Here is a 17,928-nt window from a genome sequence, read left to right on the forward strand (position 1 = left end):
ATGGCACACGGGTGTTCGCTGCTGCAGGTCGCTCCGACGCAACGCCATCCGCAGCGATACATCGCTCTGACCTCCTCACGTCGTAGGTGCTTGACCCTGCCGCCACCAGAGGCGGCTCGGTGTTGGCAGGGATAGGGGGGCTGTTCGGCTTCCCCAGACAGAGTGGGATGCTGGACCCTGAGATGCCACGCACTGAGGTGTCTCCCGTCGTCAGGGAAGGAATATACACATACATCCCTTACAAGCGGCGACACACGCACATGCGGGACCAGCGGGACTCCAAGCGATTGTACTACTTCAAACGAAACAACAGCGACGGCGACAACGGCACACAACGAAGCAGGCACAGAGAACCGTTTCTTGTGACTCCCTTCCCTCTTGCACCCGAGGCTCCTCCTCCGACTGCGCACTCGAGCCGCGTAAGACACTGTCATCTGCGGTGAGTGCTGTACCGAGACGCAGAGAGCAACAAGCAGAGCGACGTCAGCTGAAACGGAAAGAGAGAGGTGGACCACAACACAAACACTCAAAGTCTATGAAGGGAGAGGGAGCAAAAATGCACGCCAATGGTGAGAAGCTCGACCGCCCACACCGGCATCCGACAAGTCCTTGTCGATCTCACTCACTTCAAGTTCTTCGTCTCTGCCCACCCTGTCTTTCCAGAGGGTGGTGGTGGTGGTGGGTGCACTCCTTAACATTCTTACTTGGATTTGTCCCTCTTGCTCACCTGCTCCACCTCTGTCTCATGGTCCTTGTAGGCCTCCAGCACTTCTGGGTAAGCCACAACATAGTAGGTGGTGCCATAGTGCATGTTGCGGATTTCCTTCACCTCCAGCCGTGACTCCTGCAGGTACTGCCGGATCGGGGAGTTCCACTTGCAACCGTGCGTGTTGACTTTGTGCTGCTGCGCGAAGTAATCGAGAAACCAGTTTACCGGGGGGTAGGGACTCGCGCCGTGCTCCAGCAGCAATATCATCCCACTCGGCTTTACGACGCGCTGCATCTGACGCAGCGTCATGACAGGGTCTCTCAGATGACAGAGGCCGAACATGTCCACAACACAGTCAAACTCGTTGTCCTTGAATATGTCCAGGCTCTCCGAGCGCACGCGCTTCACATCATACTTGGGGTACGCGGTGTGGGGGATGCGGTAGCGCATCGCCTGCAGCTGCTGCGGGTTGGAGTCCGTCAGCACTACCTCGTGCACTGCGTACGGATAGGCGCCGATGTTCTGCCCGTGCCCGGCCGCTAGCTCGAGAACACGCCCGTACGTGTGCTGCAGTAGCTCTTCACGCAGCTGGCGAATCTCGCGTGGCTGCTCTACCCACACGCGGAAGAATGTAAGCGCTGCCCCGGCGGCTGCCATAGCTGTCAGTACGCCAGCCCACATCTTCATGCGCTCTTTCAGGGGCCGCTTCTGACGCTGCAGCTGAAAGTACTCGCGTTGCTGGTAGTACTCGTGATACCAGAACGGCTTCACGTGCTGCGGGATGTCGTCGGTGAAGTCGTAGATGTTCTGCTTTCCTCTGGCTAGGATGGGCGGCGCCGTCGTCTCCCAGTTCCACACGATCGCCTCAGGAATTTCGTCCCGTCCTTCCCGGGCGAGCGCCTTGCGTGCCGTCTCCATGACGACGTCGTCAGAAGGCTCGATGAAGCCCCTGTGGCGCTTCTGGATTTCGCTGGTGGCGGAGGAGTTACTGACGGCATCCTTCACAAACACCGACTCGTTTGTTTTCTCAGCACCGTCACCCGGCGCGTGGTGCGGGTTTTGCTCGGAGCTAAACCCGGTGCTGCTACTGGTTGTCCCATTATTGGTGCAGGTACTGCTGCTGCTGTTGCTACTACTCCAGCGGGGGTACTGGCACAGTACGCTCGTGCCCGCGTTTACCACACCAGCCAGCAGTGCTAGGCGAGAGCTTGCTGCATAGTACCGCAACATGCTTGCACTGTATTATGTGTTTTTTTTTTTTCCTTTATCTTCCCTTTGTTGTCTTTTGAATTAAACACGTACTCGTTACGATCAACTGTGGCTGGGCTGTACGTCTATTTGCCCGCGTATGCGTCTGTGATGGTGATAGAGCACTACGACTACATAAGAGGGCCCCTCTCTCGCTCCAACTCGCAACTTATCGATCTGTTCTCTGTAATCAAATACCGAGCACCACACGTACACTCACTCACACACCCACCCACACACACATATATCTATACACGTTACCGTGTATCTGCACCCAGATGGGTGGGGTGTTTGCGTGTGTGTGTGTGTGTGTGTGTGTGTGTGTGACCCCCATTGCACAGGGAGCGGGTCACGCGCGAAGTGGGGTGATTAGTGTCAGAGAAGCGAAGAAGAGAGGAGACAGCGAGACGCTTCTAGGACAAGAGAGAGAGAGAGAGACGAGCAGACAAGAGCTGCGGCCAATGCTGACAAGGTGAGTATAGCAATGTCGCCTTTTTTTCCACACACACACACACACACACACACACACACACACTCACGTGCAAGAGAGAAAAAGCACGCTCTTGACTGGAAACAGGGATCAGTCGGTCACGTCCTTAGAGGGTAACTTAAGTTCACGCTTGCGCTCTTTTTCAGAAGATCAGGATTGCTAGCCATTCGTGTCCTCTTGTGTGTCAAGTGTAGACACACGCCCCATCTGACTTCTTCCCTCTCTACTCACAGCCACGTACGGAGGAAAGCAGGATAGAGAGAGAGAGAGAAAGCATCAAATGAATGGGGCGGAAGCGAGAAGAAATACCAGCTGTTCGCAGCGGCTTTCGAAGCGTACCAACACCCACCCACACACCCACACACACACCCACCCACAGCACAGTAACAGAGGGAAAGACAGATAGGTACGTATACGCAGAGAGGCAGAGGTCAGCAGTTGGGATAATCGCCTCCTCACTTCATTGCAATGGGGCGTCCTCAGCAGCGTTGCTCTCTTCCCCAAGCAAGAGAAGAGAAAAAGATGAAAATAAGTACCGAAAGGAAACGAGGTAAAGGCCCAGCAACGAAAACAAGAGAAATAGCACCCTAATTACAACCACAGCTCCCGCTGTCGTTTGAGACGTCGGGTCACCTCTTGCCTTCACCCCTTCCCCTTGATGAGTTGCGCATCCAGAGATGCATACCAACACACACGCACACACACAGGGGGTGCGGGAAGAGAGGAGGTGAGGAGGGCAGAGAGCTGGAACCTGTGCCGAAGCCCCGTCTTTTTCTTTCCTTCTTCTTGATACCCCTGCGGGGGTCAGTAGAGAAGAGATCGTGAGGGTGCTGACAGCTATACATATATTCTGGTGTGTGTTAGCGAGGGGGAACTGAGCTGAACGTGTACTGGGCCGGTGGAACCTGCTGCGGCTGGCGAGGTGCGTACTGCCCTGCCGGAGGAGCAGGTGAGTACTGCGACGGCGGATTCTGCGGCACACCAAGAGTTGTCCGCTGCAACGGTATCCCTTGCACCGGGACACCCTCTGCAGGATAGCCATGGCTCCAGCGCTGATCCTGCGGTGGGGGGTAGTAGCCTTGCGGCGGCGGCGGTGCATAGGCCGGGTAGCCCGCTGGGGGCGGCATCGCCTGTGGCGGGAGATTCTGCGGACGTTGCTGGAACTGCTGCGGCACGAAATGCATCATGGACGCGTTCACCGTAACCATGCCGAAGAGGGAGAAGGGCTTGTACAGGTCGATCGGCTTCGAGCTGGTGAGCTGGGGCACCTGCACCCGACCTTTTTTTCGCAGCTCCTCTCGCGTCTTGAGAAGTATGTTGAGGTAGGAGAACCCATGCGTGTTTAGGAGCGACCACGTGAAGGCAAGAGTTGCAGCACCGTTCGCGTGGCCGCCGTTATGAACATCTGCGCTGGTGCCGCTATCCGTGCACCCGCTGAACATGACAACGTCGCCGTTTGAGTAGTTGCCGCGGCGTACCTGCTGCATGTGCTCGCGTACGCCACCATTGCCCATCCTCGGCGCCACGTAGCTGAAGGGTAGATCCAGCATGCTGGCTGAGTGACAACAGTCAAAGACGCACGTCATGCGCACCCCAGGCGGCAGCGGGGCGACGAGCATGAGGAAGAGATCGTCGTCGAGGATGCTGCCGTTCTTCCTGTGATCGAGTGGTATGAGACACTGGTCGTACTTCTCTTGCGAGTCCTGCGTTGCCCTGGTTTGGCCGCCGTGGCCGGAGAAGTGAAAAAAAAGCACGTCACCAGGGCGCAGGTTGCTAGTCAGCCATAGCATGTGCTTGATGATGTTCTCGCGGGTAGGCATGCCGGTGAAGCCGGGGAATGACGGGTCGTCGACGAGGATGCAACATTCACTAATCGGGAAGGAGATCTGCTGCAGCGTGCCCAACATCAGACGAACATCGTTGACGCAGCCCTGTAGCTCGTTGCCCGTGCCCGTATAGTTGATTCCAATGAAGAGCGCTCGAACACGGCCGCCGGTGTACGGCACCGGGGCGCGGTAGGGAATGATGGGCCGCACTGTGTGAATCAGCCGCCTTCCAGCATTGATGTCGACCCTGGGCGGTCGCTTGACCGAGAGAAGACCGTTTGCAAGCATTGGGACCAGACTCATCATGGCCCCTATCCCCAATATGTCAAGAAGGTCTGCCATCGTTGTTGCTTATCTTCTTTTTTCACCTCTCTGCTTGCCGGAAGACGCACTAGAGAAGGGGGTGAGTGAATGACCGGTACTCAGCTGTTCCAGCAGCGCTGGTCTGACACTAAAGCGAATGAAACGATGAGGTATTGTGTGGAGGTGATGGTCAAGAGGGTTTGTGGGGTGACAACAAAAGTGGTGTGTGTGTGTGTGTGAAGAAAGTGCAAATAGAGAAGACAGCCGGAAAGGGAAGGGATACACGCGGAGGACCCTTCGAGCGTCGCCAGGACACATCCCCTTCTCGGATAGCGAACAGAATAAAAAAAAGGCGAGGCTGTGGTGGTAGCAGTGGCTAATTCCACTGCACTGATACGGCCCTCTGCCTCAGTGCCCAAGTCTCAGCAATGCACTCTTTGCCGCCATTGTTTTAGCCTTTTGTTGTTGTTGCTGTTGCGACGCGCGACGAGGAGTTTCTCCTGTTTGGTGGCAATCCACAAGGTCTGCGACTCTTTCCCTCTCTGTATGTGCAGGTGAGGGCGGCCGGAGCAGAGAGCAGGAGACCCAACTGCAGTAGGGGTGTACACATGAGTCTCGAGCACAGGTAACCCGAGAGAGAGAGAGAGGGAAAATGAGAGCCAGTGCTGGGCTTCGCCTTCACAAGAGGCACCCCACTGTGCATTTTCTTTGTGAGGTGATCACCATGACGGCCCACCTTCAGTGAGTAGGCGTGTGTACGCGTGCACATGCGCGGTTATGCGGGGCTGTGGGATAGGTAGATCTCTCCAAGCTACAGCAGAGACGCAGTAGAGAAAAGGGAGGAGTGCCAGGGTCTCCACCCTGTTCCTTTAAAGACATAACGGAAGAGGAAGAAGGGAGTAGATATGCACATAGAGATCCATACACATACACAACATCCACCTGTCCCAACCTTTCCTGTGAGTGCTGGTTGTTCTACAGCACAGGAAAGGGGAAGCGCTTTGGCCAGGAAGGGAGAGAAGCGAGGATTTCCCACGCCTCTGACACTTCACCCAGACACAGGGAAAAGAAAAAGGAGAACTCTGACGTACCAAGGCGGAGGACGATGACAAAATAAGAAACTCTCGTAAAATGAGAATGGCGTAGGCTAATGGGTGTGGCGAGTGGGCGGTAGTAGTAGTAGTAGGGGGGAGGGAAAAGAAGCACACGCAGCGACAGCACAGCCCACACCTAAAGCCAAAGAAAAAAGTTCCACTAGACGACATACCTCAATCAAGTTAAACATTTTTTCTCCAACATGCCCCGCCCTCTGCCGCAAAACAGAACTTCAAACACCACTTTATCCCTGTGGCCCTGTCACAGGCCCATCGCCTGGTGCGAAGCAGCAGTGGGGGATAAGGTGGTGTTTGAAGTTCTGTTTTGCGGCAGAGGGCGGCCCTTTTGGAAAAAAAATGAAATCGTTTGCTGCCTGTCGTCACGAGTTTAGAGCCAAAGGAAGCGTGAAACATGCACACGCACCGAGGCACATAGCGCTTGTCCTCCACCTAGAACGTCCACACGTGGCCACCAGGGGCAAGGTTATTTCTCAGGAGAAAAATCTCGGTGACATAGCGGCTCGACGAGAGGAAGGGATTCGTAAGAATATCTGTGGCGCGCCCTGCGATCTCGAGGTCGACCAGCTCGGTGAATCCCGGCTTCGCGGCCTCAGTTTCCGCATTTGTGTACACTGGTAGCAGCAGCGGCAGCAGCTGAGTCGCGTCGTTCACTCTCAGGAGCGACTCCAGTGTGCTGCGTTGTTCTTTGGCCATGGAGAGGTAGACGTGATCAAAGGTGTACGGCGCCTGGCTGCGAACCTTTTGGATGTACTCTATCACCATTTCCAGCGAAGGCGAGCACTGCAGGCGGTGTTCGTCCGAGATGTGCTGTTGAAATGCCGTGATGTTTGGGTAGTTCGACTGGAGGTACTGGTAGTGCAGCCCATACTGGCGGCCAACGAGGTTATTGCACTGGAGACCATCGTGATGGATGGCTTGGTGGAGCACGACAGCCAGAATCTTCTTCCGGTGCCAGTTTTGTGCTTCGTAGTAGCGGAAGGCGGCGTCTTGCACTGATGGGCTGGCTTGGATGAGGGAGCGTGCGGCCCAAAAGTCGTGGGTGCCGTAGTGCGAGTGGACGCGGTCTGTAAGGCAGGCGAGCCTGTAATTCGTTTCCCGTGTGTCGAACTTGCAGTCGATGCAGAACCGAAGGAGTGGGCTTCCCACGAGCTCATGCAGGTACGTCACGATCCCCTTCTTTGGCTCCTGTTCCTGCCGGGACATGGTGTCTGAGGAATACGTGAATGCTGACTGGAAAGTAAAGTTAGGGTTGTGGTAGCGGTAGGCACAGAAGGCGTAGTCCGTGAACTGCTCGAGCGCGGTAACGACTCGAATGGGAAGAAGCGACGCGGCGCCCTTATCCACGCCGCACAGCGGCGTTTCGTAGGTGCTGCGGTTGAAAAAGAGGGGCACCTTTGATGTAAGCGAGGCATTCTCCTCCTCCAACAAGGTGGGCTGGAGCACAATGTCCGTCATGTTCCCCGATGCACCTGGGAAGGTATTGTTCACCATAGTCCTCTGCGCTTCCTCGCCGCGCTCCACAAATTCCTTAATGATCGCTTCGTCTGCCGTGGCCTTGCCCCACCGTTCAATCAGCTCTGCGTCGGTCAGCTCTACACACCCGGGTGTGAGACGGCACTTATCGGCGTAGAGGAAGCGTAGCCTCTGCAGTCCTTGGTTCAGCATTACGATGGGTATTCCCTCGCCGTGCATGATCTTCTTAATGGACACCTGAAGCGTATCGATACCGTCTTTCAGCTCCTCCACCTCCAGTCGAAGGAGAGCATCACTCTCACTTTGTTCTTCCACCTGCCTATGCAGTTGCGCCTGCGTGGCAGTGCAGTTTTCTCGCTTCATCTCTATAGTCTTGTAGATGTCTTCCTCCTTTCTCTGGTCGGCCTCCAGCTCTGCCACCACTCGTATCATCTCGCGCACGCGGGAATTCTTCAATTGCTCGCTGCTGATGAGTGTCTGCGTTTCATCCTTGCACATCCTCAGCGCTACCTTCAGCTTCCTTTCAAGCGTGCGGAGCTCTACCAGGCGTGGCTGAAACCAGTGCTCGGTATTGCGATAACCCGTGTGGTAGCCCAAGGCAAGGCACACCACAACGAGGATGGCAGATGCAAGCCCGATGCGGTGGAACAACAGGCTTGAGGAGTGGCGAGACTTTGTCGGCATGATGCATTCTTCTACGCTACTGTGGGAGTTGCTTCTCTACGTGGGGTGGCGAGCGTGCTGGAAGAGATGGCGAAAGGATAAGCGGGGTCACCCCACCCACATACAGAAGCGCGAAGAGACCAACGAGAAAACTAAGCCAGACACGGCAGAGGAAAGAGGAGTAAACAAATAGGGGAGGGGAGAGGAGGAGCGACAGGGCCGCTTTGAAAAGGCAAGGGCGAGAGAACGGAAACAAAAGGGCTAGAAAGAGCACGAGACGACGGAAAACACAAAGGACGCGCTCACAGTCGATAATACGATAAGTTGCCTGATTTAGTCGGGAGTGAGAGCGTGAGTAGGAGACGAAGGATGGTGGGTGATAGCTGGGAACCACACACACACACACACAGGCCCAGACGCTGTATGATTGCAGTCGCTAACGCGCGCAGGAGAGAGACAGGTTGATTCGGTTTCTTGGTTAGCATGAAAAGTAAAGCGACACCCAAACAAGCAGAGAAATTTCAGAGAGAAGAAATGCACACTTTTGAGAAAGAAAGAGAAGGGCAGCGTGAGGGGAAAGAGGGGAAAGAGGGGGGAGGAGGAGGGGGAGGGGGCTTCAGGCGAAGAACGAGTCGATCGATGTCATGTATGGGATACACACTGCAGAGGAAAGAGAAGAACAATAAATGGTGGTGGATGGGCGAACGTGTAAAATCAATTCCATGGAGCGGAAAGTAAAGGGAGAAGATGAGCAGAAAAGACTCCCGCCGCAAGAAGCGACAGCGACGTGTAGTAGCTACTGAAAAGGTGAAAGGAGAGAGGGGGGAAGGGGGAGCCAGTATGGAAATCGGTGAACGGCCAGACGGAGAGATGGCGAGGGAGAAGGATGCCGGTTGGAGTATCGTGCTGGCGAGTCAAACGATATACAACTTGTGTAGTGGTGCGTTGGAGAGCGCCGTTGCTTACAACGAGTTAACGGTAGTGTGATCGTGGCTGCTATTGCTGCTGCTGTTCTTCCCTCGTAACCCACATATACGCGTGCGCGTAGGGCTGTGGTCGGTGGTGGGAGTGGAGGGCGGCGGGGGGGGGGAAGCAGGCGAGAGGAGAAACGTAGGGTGTGATGGAAGACTACAGTAACCGATTGTCATACATAGCAGGCACAAAAAAGAGGTGCCCTAATATTTGCCTGCTTGGCCGTGACGCCACAAATCGATACGCATGTGAGTGCCTGCGTGGTTTAGCCTCCTGGCACCCCCAGCGTTAGGCAACCTGATCAGTGGCAACGGATGTTCAGCCATGTTTGAGACCACCCTGCAACCACCTCCTCCCCCTTTCGCTACCCCAACCGCGGCGAAGCGAGAAAACCGCTCATAACGCGCTTACCCCACCTCGCGTCTGCGCGGATGAGAGAAGCAAAGCGAAGGCAGTGATGATGACGATGATGATGCGCTGCTTGTCTTCTGGAGACTTCGTGTAGTTTTTATGCCTCTGCAAAAGCGAAAAAAAACTCCCCAACTCTTCTGCTTTTCCGGCTTACGGCACAACGCCGTCGCCCAGACGCACTCCACAACAGTAGCCAACAGGCTACAACTTTGCTTGTCGCTGGCAAACACCGCACCCACGCTGAGGCAGCCGTGACATACAAACACGTCCCCCCCACTATGCAAAGGCCGAAACACCTCCCCTCTTTCTCGGCAGCTTATCCCTTTACTGTGCTTGAGAGGCGCATGGGTGCTGCAGTGGGGGAGGTACGGATGCAGCACCCATGCGCCGTCTTCTCCGCCTCCCTCTTCGCGCAGCCTTCCCCTGTTGCTCATTCAAATGCAGGTCTGGTGCACGTGAGCTAGCTGTTCAGCCAAGGCGCGACTACGATCTGCTAGGCGCGGGTTGCGGGGGACATTGTGAATGCTTGCCAGCTCGTACGACTCGACCAGCAGCGGCAGCAAACAGCTAGAGACGTGGGCAGAGCTGGTGGACTCCCCTGTTTTGGGGTCCATCATGAGCTGGCGCAGTGAGAGCAGCAGCGAGGCGCCATGCTCGACGAGGGTGAAGGTCGTGGACGGGTGCACCATTGCGTGACACTCGTCGAGACTCTTCAAAGCCGTCTCAATCGTCTGCAGACATGTAGCCACCGCCTCAAGAGCGAATCCTAATTTTCGAGACGACGACAGCGACGGGTGAAACGAGGATGGCCGGCCAGGCGTAAGCGCCGCGAGAGACGCGTTGGCGGCCGTCGCGGCTTGCCGGTATGCTGAGAGCGCTGCAACAGCGCATAGGTAGCGCCCCAGCTCCACGTCTGTGCAGGCGCTTATAGCAATGAGCCCATTTTGAACAGCGGAGCCTACCATATAGAGCTGCGCATTCTCCAGGGCGTCTTTGTTCGTAAGCTGGCGGCGGATTTCAGACTCGATTACTTCCGTTAGCCGCGTTTGCACGGCCAGCCACACCGCGCGCGCACAGCTGCCGCCGGTGAACTGTGTCTTGATAATGTACCGATGTGCTTCCCGGTAGGACTCGGCGTAGTAGTATTCCATGGCGGACCACCACTTCGCCACCGTCGCGTGCTCCGGCAGTGCGGACTCCAGCTTTGCGCGTATCACCTGCTGATGGTCACTGCTAGTGCTCCACGTGGTGTGGAAGAAGGCACGCAGACTGCGGTACACACGCTCGTCCACCGCGGCCGTCGGAGTAATGAAAAGCACAATTTCGCTGAGGAAAGATGGGTCATTCAGGGGCGAGCAGCAGGCATAGAGGCCCGCAGTGCGCCATGTGCGTGGATGCAGTGCGAAGAGCCGTAAGTAGGCCGTGATAAGCTCGTTGCGACAGAATGTCAGGTGAATCTCGGCTGCTGAGGTGGCAACGACCGACGGCGCACACAGGTCCGCGATATGGGCTGCCATGCACGCCAGTACGAAGCGCCGCGTCGTTGCTGCACTCGGCGGCTTTGCGGCGGCGGTGATGGCGCTGAGGCTCACCGTATCGCTATCCTCATCCGCGTCATTGTTGTCGCAGTCGTATGCCTCTTCGTTGCCGAGGGTGGAGGGGAGCGCCAGCGCATGAGGAAGTGCCTCCGCCGCAATTGTCGCCACCTCGTGCATTGCCATCACCATGTCCGCTACCGAGCTCACTCTCAGAACCGCCAAGATGCACTCATAGTACCACTGACTACCTTCGTTGCTGGACCAGTTATCCACGTACTTACCAAAGAGAGAGTAGACACGCTCGAGGCTAGCGTAGGGCTCCACGATAGCGCATACCGCTGTTAGAAAATCTGTGGCGGTGCGGTGCGAGTCGCAACACCGCTCGCACATCCGCTTTGCATCCTTCGTGATGAGCAGGATGATGTCTAAGGAGGTGGCGCAGAGGTCGCCGACCAGCCTGTCTATCACCGTGGCACCGCCACTGCCGCTGCCGCTGTCATCGTCGTAGCCGCTTTGGTTGCCTCGGGACGCATGCAAAAAAATGATGCGCGAGTCCTGCACCTCGTCGTTCGCGGCCTCCACCCACTGACGGTGGCTCACCGGGTCATGAAATGAAACCGTCAGCAGCCGCTTCACGTTGGCCAAGGCCGTTTCCACTTCCGCGGTCAGCAATGCTGACCCACCGCGGCGCAGGTACTGCAGCAGCGCGTCTATGAGCGACGCGGCAGCGTGAAAGCGCCCAGTGAGAAATGCGCCTTCGATGCGGACTAGTACACTCGACCCGAACTCCTCGACAACGGCATCCAGACTATCATGAGGGTCTTCGCATTGCAACCGCCAAATCACCTCTTCGGCGTCTGCGAGCTCATTATCAAACAAGTTGTGCCACTTGACAATGGCGACGCTCGCGTTTACGCAGTCGGCCGCGCCTTGCTCTACCACACTCAGCACTGCGGAGACAAGGCCCCAGAGTTCTGTGGCGTTGGCGTCCGCCAGCTCATTCACAGCGGCGCGGTACAGCTCAGACCAGGCACTGGGCAACAGGTGATTGCAATCGAACTTCACCTGCGGCCCAAGCATTTTTGTCTTCATTACAAGCGACACAAAGCCCAAGTCCGACTTGCTGTTGGCCTCTTTTGCGTATCGGGAGGCCTGGATCTGGAAAAAAGCCTTGCTGGCTGCGCGTATGGCACGCACCAGCGCATCGGGCAATGATGCACCCTGAAGGGAGTGCTGCATTCTGCGTTCAGCGACGTGTTCAAGTGTGACAGTGTTCATTTGTATTTTTTTTTCCACTGCTCTCGTGTATGTGTGTGTGTGTGCGTGTGTTTAATGCCAGTGAGTTTTAGCACCGCGATACAGCTGGAGCGGCAGAGCACGATAGAGGTGCAACCCACGAGGTCGAGCTACAAAAGCCCCGTTACGCAGCGGAGATCTCCAATACTGGCGCAGAGATGTCGTCGTCGTCGTCAGAAGAAGAAGAAGGGGAGAGTGTGTAGGTGGCGGGGGGTGGGTGGAAAGGAGGGAAAAGGAGGTGCGAAGAGAGAGGCTGGCAAGGGGGCGGGGAGAAGGGCATCCCATGAGGCGTGAGAACGATGTATAAAGAACCAGTTGGGCGAGGGCGGGGAGAGGGAACAGGCTGTGAAGTGCCGGTGCACCATACACGGCGACGTCGCCACACCACCGTGCACGCTGACGTCTCTCTCTTTCTATGACAGTTGAATCTGCAGTTCTTCGTCATGAATGAGTACAGTGTGTTGCCCACTCTTCACTAACCCACCCACCCAATGTGGTAGTCACTCTCGTTGTTTTTCCTTGTCTCAAAGCGTATGGGCCTGTGAAGAGTTGGTCGCCCATACGCCACATACACACCCACACAGGCACGCACGCAAAATCTCGCTTGCACGCTGCAACGGTCGCCTTCGTTGGTACGCACCCTTTGCGTGTCCCTTCACCTTTTGGCTTTGCTTCTTTGGATGACACCCTGACGAGGCCGCTGGCTCACGTAAACGAGCGCGCAGCACTGTTTGGCAGACGTGTCTCATCTTCCTTCGAATGAGTTGTTTAGGATACGTGAGGGTAGAGGAGAAAGGAGGCGAGCTGTAGCGCACGTGTTGACCCGAAGCAACACCACAGCGGCATATGTACTCCCAGCGGCGTGCGTATGTGGATGCACCCTTCGTCTTTCCCTCGTAGTACTGGTGATCGCGCCTTCGCACATCCGCCTCCAAATGGCGCACGCGTCGCTGCGACGGGCGATTAAGTGGCGTCGACGAGGTTGATCTGCTTTACTACAGACACGTCCCGCTGCCGCGCCTCCTCGTTTTCCTTGTCTTCCGCAACTTTCTCTGCGGCCTTCAACTCTGTGGCGTTGCTCTCGGCAACGGGCGTCATGCTCACACGCGTCTGGGTAGGAGTGGCCTGAAGACTGTCAGTGATGGCTGTGGCGACCTGCTTTGCCAGTGACGCGCGTTGCGGCCAGGCAAACAGCAGCAGCGCGAGACCCCCGGTGAGTCCTACGGCTCTCAGCAGGTCTTTCAGCACACTGTAAATGAGGTCACCAATGGTGTCCTGCAGCACCGTTGCAATCACCATGCGGCCGACGAAGTACACCGCGACGCGTCGTATCGGCGGTCGATCGTGGGAGAAGAAGATGAGGAAGTACTGACCTGACAACCAAGGGAACACACAGCGGAGAGAGAGGGCGTAGAGCTTGCTGGCGAAGGGCAGCACAGACAGACCGATAAGCACTAAAGTGGCAACTGCATGCAGCAGGAAATACCGCACACACTCAACAAGATAAGCACGTACCAGCATCCAGAGGCCATTGACACGATTCACTAAGACGTTCGGTGGCAGCCACGTGGCCATGCTGGCCGGTATGCAGCGAGCAAGGAAGCTGCGGGCTGGCGTTCGCTGCTGTTGCTCTGCCACAACAAACTGGTTCAGCTCGTTGCGCATCGCGATCCCCAGCAGAGCCGTCTGAAGGAAGAAGACAGCCATATGAGTAGAAAGGGAAGTAGTGCTGTAGTGATGCACTAGACTGGTCGCATAGCCACCACCCACAGCAGCGTACCTGGCGCATACATACACCACCCTCTCGCCCTGGGCTGCGAGAAAGGCCAGCACTACCTTGAGCGTGGCCCACTCGTAGCGCCACACACGCTTCTCCAGCGCCCACATGAAAGTGCAGAAGGGTGAAAAGTAGGCTAAGATGCGCAGCTGGGAAATCCATCGCCACAGATAGTGCAGTGCAATGACGATCTTCGGCACCAGAGCCGCCAAGTATTGCGCGGCGATAATCAACACTCGGGCCACCGGCTGCAGAATGACGCTGAACGCGCAAAAAAAGGCTTGCTGTAGCGCCGCGACGATCCAGAGTGTGATGCGGTACTCCGCCTTCCACGACCAAGTATACACGGACCACACACCTGGCACCAAGTCGAGGGTGTCCATGGCGGCAGACACGATGGCGACGACAGACGTTCGCGTTTGTGCGCCAGCGCGGAAGGCGGAATGCGCCGCGTGCGCGCGCGCAAATGTGGCACACCGCGACGATGGAGTTGCTAAAGCGCGTAACAGGGCCTCCCGGGCATCGACGCGATCTCCGTCTGCGTCGATTGACTCCTCTCGTCTTGTGGAGGAGCTGCACAGAGCCCCTCCCAAAAAGATAGCGACGTGTTCTGCCCCCCGTTTCACGTACGGCGCCATCTCCACCAACCAAACTCCGCACTGATGCGCCAGCGCGAGCGTGGCCTCCCAGCTCACATGACAGGTCACCACCACCAGCGCCCACATCGGGGAAGCGACGTGACTACAGAAGAAGAGAAGCATGTCCTGCACACGGTGCACGTAGCCAGGGAACTGCCACCCAAGCCACACGAACAGCGGTGCCTTGGTGACAAACGACAGCGGTAGCTTCGCCACGTCTACCTCGTCGACGCACTCAATTAGCGACGAGGAGACAGCAACGCCCAGCTCTCCTTGCAGTTGCGCCTGCACATCCGCGCACGACTGCTCAGAGTCAGCGCCTACATGGAGCGACCGCCAAGCGTACTGTGCGCTGCTCAAAGAGTCCAGCGTGTGCCCCGCGTCTGCAGTCGTCGATGGCGCTAGCGACGACGATGGGTAAACGGCCCAGTGAATGGTGACGTTGCGCAGCAAGGTGCCATCCCGAAGCTGCAGACAACGTACATCCACGAATGTAGGTATAGTTGCCGCCGGCGGTGACGTGGGGTCGGTGCGACTGTCTGGAATGATACAGTACACATGGCTGTGCCGAATCGCGTTACGGCGGCCGACCAAGTGGATGCGGTCACTGCCTGCCATGACAGGTGTTGTGGTACGGATATCACGCGTGTAGTGCGACAGCTGCGTGTTATCACCACTGGCTACAAGGAGGTACATGGAGAACGGGGGCTCCGCACCTTGCGTGATGTGATCGCGCCTTCGGCGCTTCTTCATACTTTCGTTGCACTCACTGACCCACTTCACACTGTTTGTCCACCACACTGATAGCTCAAGCAGTAGTCTGGGTAACGCCGCTGATGCTGTTGAGGTGGCCAGAGGCGACGAGCTGCCCTCGATCGTCACCTTGTCATAGTAGGAGTAGATGCTCAAAGAGGGTAACGGCGGCAGCGAAAGGATCAGCATTCGCTGGCCCTGCACGAGTGCGGACCACTCCTGCCTACTCAGGTCCACCTCTTCCACAAGTGCAGGGCCCACCAGGTGCATCACAACGAGGGAGTAAAACACAAAGCTGCTCACGCCGATCCAGCGGAGACTCCGTAGTGACCAGCAGAACGCACCGCTAGTGACGGTGGCGAGTAGCACCACCCACGGCATGAGGGCACTAACATCGCCAAAGAGAACAACAGCGGTGACCAGCACCGCCGCGCACATGCTATGCTCCAGCAAGGGCGGAAGGCGTCTATCCCCCACCACGTGGCAAATAAGGGCCCCAAGCGTATAGAGGAAAGCGCGAGTCATCGCTAAGAGAGCTACCACCCCGCAGAGAAGGGCGACACTGGCGTAAATCGTTGCCTCATCACAGTGGATCGCAGGCATCTTTCTTTGCTCGTGCTTGGACGGAAGCAATGGAAATTTAAAGTCGAAGCGCACCGTGTGAGGCCGATGAGAGAAAGAGGAAACAAAAGCCACAGTCCACCCGAGACGGTGCCAGGGAAAAGGGGAGGAGGAAAGGCCCAGGCAGAGGGGCGGTGGACAGCAGCAGTAGAAGCAACTCAGGCACGCTGAGAGAGGGAACCAAAGAGAGAAGAAGAGGAGCGAATGGAGATGAGAGACGATCGGAGACACAAAAGAGAAGAAAACGCACAAACCTTCGAGCGCACGCACACACGCGTGCCGACGAAGACACAAGTGAGCTCCACCGAAGACTCCTCACGCGAAAGAAAAGAGGGGGAGTGTGTGAAGGCCTCCAATGCCATGCGCTACAGCCGCGAAAGTCTGAGCGGAGGGAGGTGCAGGGAGGGAGATGGGGCGATGGTGCAAATGAGGTCCCCAACACCCACACCCCTACACGAGCACATCAGCACCAATTCGAGAACCAGCAGAAGCGCAATTTGACCGGTGCAAGAGTGCGTGCGAGGTGGTGCGAGGCGGGGAGGAGTAAATTCAAAAAACAGAAGAATGAGAAATAAGAATGCAGCGCTAAAAGGGGGAAAACAGCTGAAGTAAAAAAAATGCGAAGAAACGCAGGGCTGCGCACCAAGAGGGGAGTGGAGGCAAGGGCATAAAGTGTCACAAGAAGAACTCTGGAGAAGGTTGAGGAGCAGATAAGAACACACAAACACACCTCTAGTTCTGTCCAGTATGCTATGGGGAGGGGGAGGGTGAAACACAAGACAAAGAAAAGTGAAGAAGCCTCTCTTCACTCAGCTTTGGCAGACCTCCTTGTGCATGCGGATGCAAACGAGGCAGCGAGAATACTGAACAGAAAAGCAAAAGAGCGAATGGGGCGAACGAAAAAAAAAAAAGAAATGGCCCCAAAGCGAAGACGTAGCCCTCTTATCTCTCCGTGTCTTCCCTTTATGCTCCAGGGAGTGTACGTCGGCTGTGCGTTCACAGCGAAGAGGGATCAGCAGCTGCGGCTGCTCCTTTTTTTGGGGGGGGGGGGAGGGAGAAGGAGGTAGTCAATGTCAAGGCGCGAATTGACGCTACTGATGCAGACGGTCTCTAATCCCTTCCGCGCTTTCTTTTGCTTGGCGAGGAAAACAAAAAACAGCAGATGCTTCCCCGTTTGGTTGTTGAAAGGGGAGTTTATGAAAGTGCTGATTGAGGAGGAAGACGGAGATGTGCAGTGGGTGCGTTTCACCGAGAGAGCGCGTAGAGGCAACCCATCAATGTACGTGTGTGCTCCGTGGGCGAAGAAGGGGGAAGTGTGTAGATCAGTAATAGGACGAAGTGAGGGACAGGGGTGGTGGTGGCGGAGAGTGGCGACGAACAAGGAGTGACGTGATGGGCATGCAGCAAGCAAGGGGCAAGAGCAAAAGTTAGGGCAGTACAGGCACAGCTTCGCACTGCAAACTTGCACACACAGAGCGACTGACCCTGCCGCAAGGGAAGGGGGTTCGTGGGGCGGGACTCATGTGTGTCGGCGTATTCGCGCTCGATCAGGATGAATGAAGCTAAGACGGAGGAGGTTGAAGGTGTTCGGGGTGAGTTTAGGAGTCTTGGGAGTGTCGTTTATGGGTTTCGTTTCTTGCAAGCATTCGATAACGGTGCGTAAAGATGGTAGGCAGTCGGGGGAGAGCGAAGGTCTGAGAGCAGAGAAGGAAGCAAGAGAAGGGGGATGCAGGAGGAAAACGCCTTTGGTAAATCGCAATAGAGTGATGAACAAAAGTAAATCCGCGAACGGATAAAACATAGATTAGTGGGACAGCCATACCCGCTGAGGTATAGGGAGAGAGGGCGGGAAAGAAGGACGTGCATACACACACACACACACACACACACACACACCCAGACCAGACGATGCGCCTTTCTTCTTTCTCTGTCAACCCCTCCATCATAGTGATTTTATATGGTACATGCAGATCATGAAAGGCGTCATCGAGGTCAGCTACGCAGCACAGAGGGACAGTGACATGGAGAAATTGCTCAGTGAAGAAGTAGAAAAAAACACAGAGATGTTAGTTGAGCAGCTGCGATCACGACAGTA

General features: G+C 56.3%; 5 protein-coding genes across 5 annotated transcripts; all 5 read right to left on the reverse strand.

Moving 5' to 3' along the window:
• Positions 1–700: 700 nt before the first annotated feature.
• On the reverse strand, positions 701–1,939 carry LBRM_34_1480 (conserved hypothetical protein; the record flags this gene model as incomplete). Its single annotated transcript, XM_001568208.1, has 1 exon — positions 701–1,939. One exon carries the CDS (start codon positions 1,937–1,939, stop codon positions 701–703), a length of 1,239 nt encoding a protein of 412 aa, XP_001568258.1.
• A 1,368-nt stretch (positions 1,940–3,307) lies between these two features.
• Positions 3,308–4,615, reverse strand: LBRM_34_1490 (putative metacaspase; the record flags this gene model as incomplete). The annotated part of the gene is made up of 1 exon (XM_001568209.1): positions 3,308–4,615. The coding sequence occupies one exon, from the start codon at positions 4,613–4,615 to the stop codon at positions 3,308–3,310; it is 1,308 nt and encodes a 435-aa protein (XP_001568259.1).
• Positions 4,616–6,120: 1,505 nt separating this feature from the next.
• LBRM_34_1500 (conserved hypothetical protein) lies at positions 6,121–7,848 on the reverse strand (the record flags this gene model as incomplete). Its single annotated transcript, XM_001568210.1, has 1 exon — positions 6,121–7,848. One exon carries the CDS (start codon positions 7,846–7,848, stop codon positions 6,121–6,123), a length of 1,728 nt encoding a protein of 575 aa, XP_001568260.1.
• A 1,796-nt stretch (positions 7,849–9,644) lies between these two features.
• On the reverse strand, positions 9,645–11,987 carry LBRM_34_1510 (conserved hypothetical protein; the record flags this gene model as incomplete). Its single annotated transcript, XM_001568211.1, has 1 exon — positions 9,645–11,987. One exon carries the CDS (start codon positions 11,985–11,987, stop codon positions 9,645–9,647), a length of 2,343 nt encoding a protein of 780 aa, XP_001568261.1.
• Positions 11,988–13,007: 1,020 nt separating this feature from the next.
• On the reverse strand, positions 13,008–15,815 carry LBRM_34_1520 (conserved hypothetical protein; the record flags this gene model as incomplete). Its single annotated transcript, XM_001568212.2, has 1 exon — positions 13,008–15,815. One exon carries the CDS (start codon positions 15,813–15,815, stop codon positions 13,008–13,010), a length of 2,808 nt encoding a protein of 935 aa, XP_001568262.2.
• Positions 15,816–17,928: the final 2,113 nt, after the last annotated feature.

This window comes from Leishmania braziliensis, chromosome 35, assembly GCF_000002845.2.
Source record: "Leishmania braziliensis MHOM/BR/75/M2904 complete genome, chromosome 35".
In the NCBI taxonomy this organism is placed as follows: Eukaryota; Euglenozoa; class Kinetoplastea; order Trypanosomatida; family Trypanosomatidae; genus Leishmania; species Leishmania braziliensis.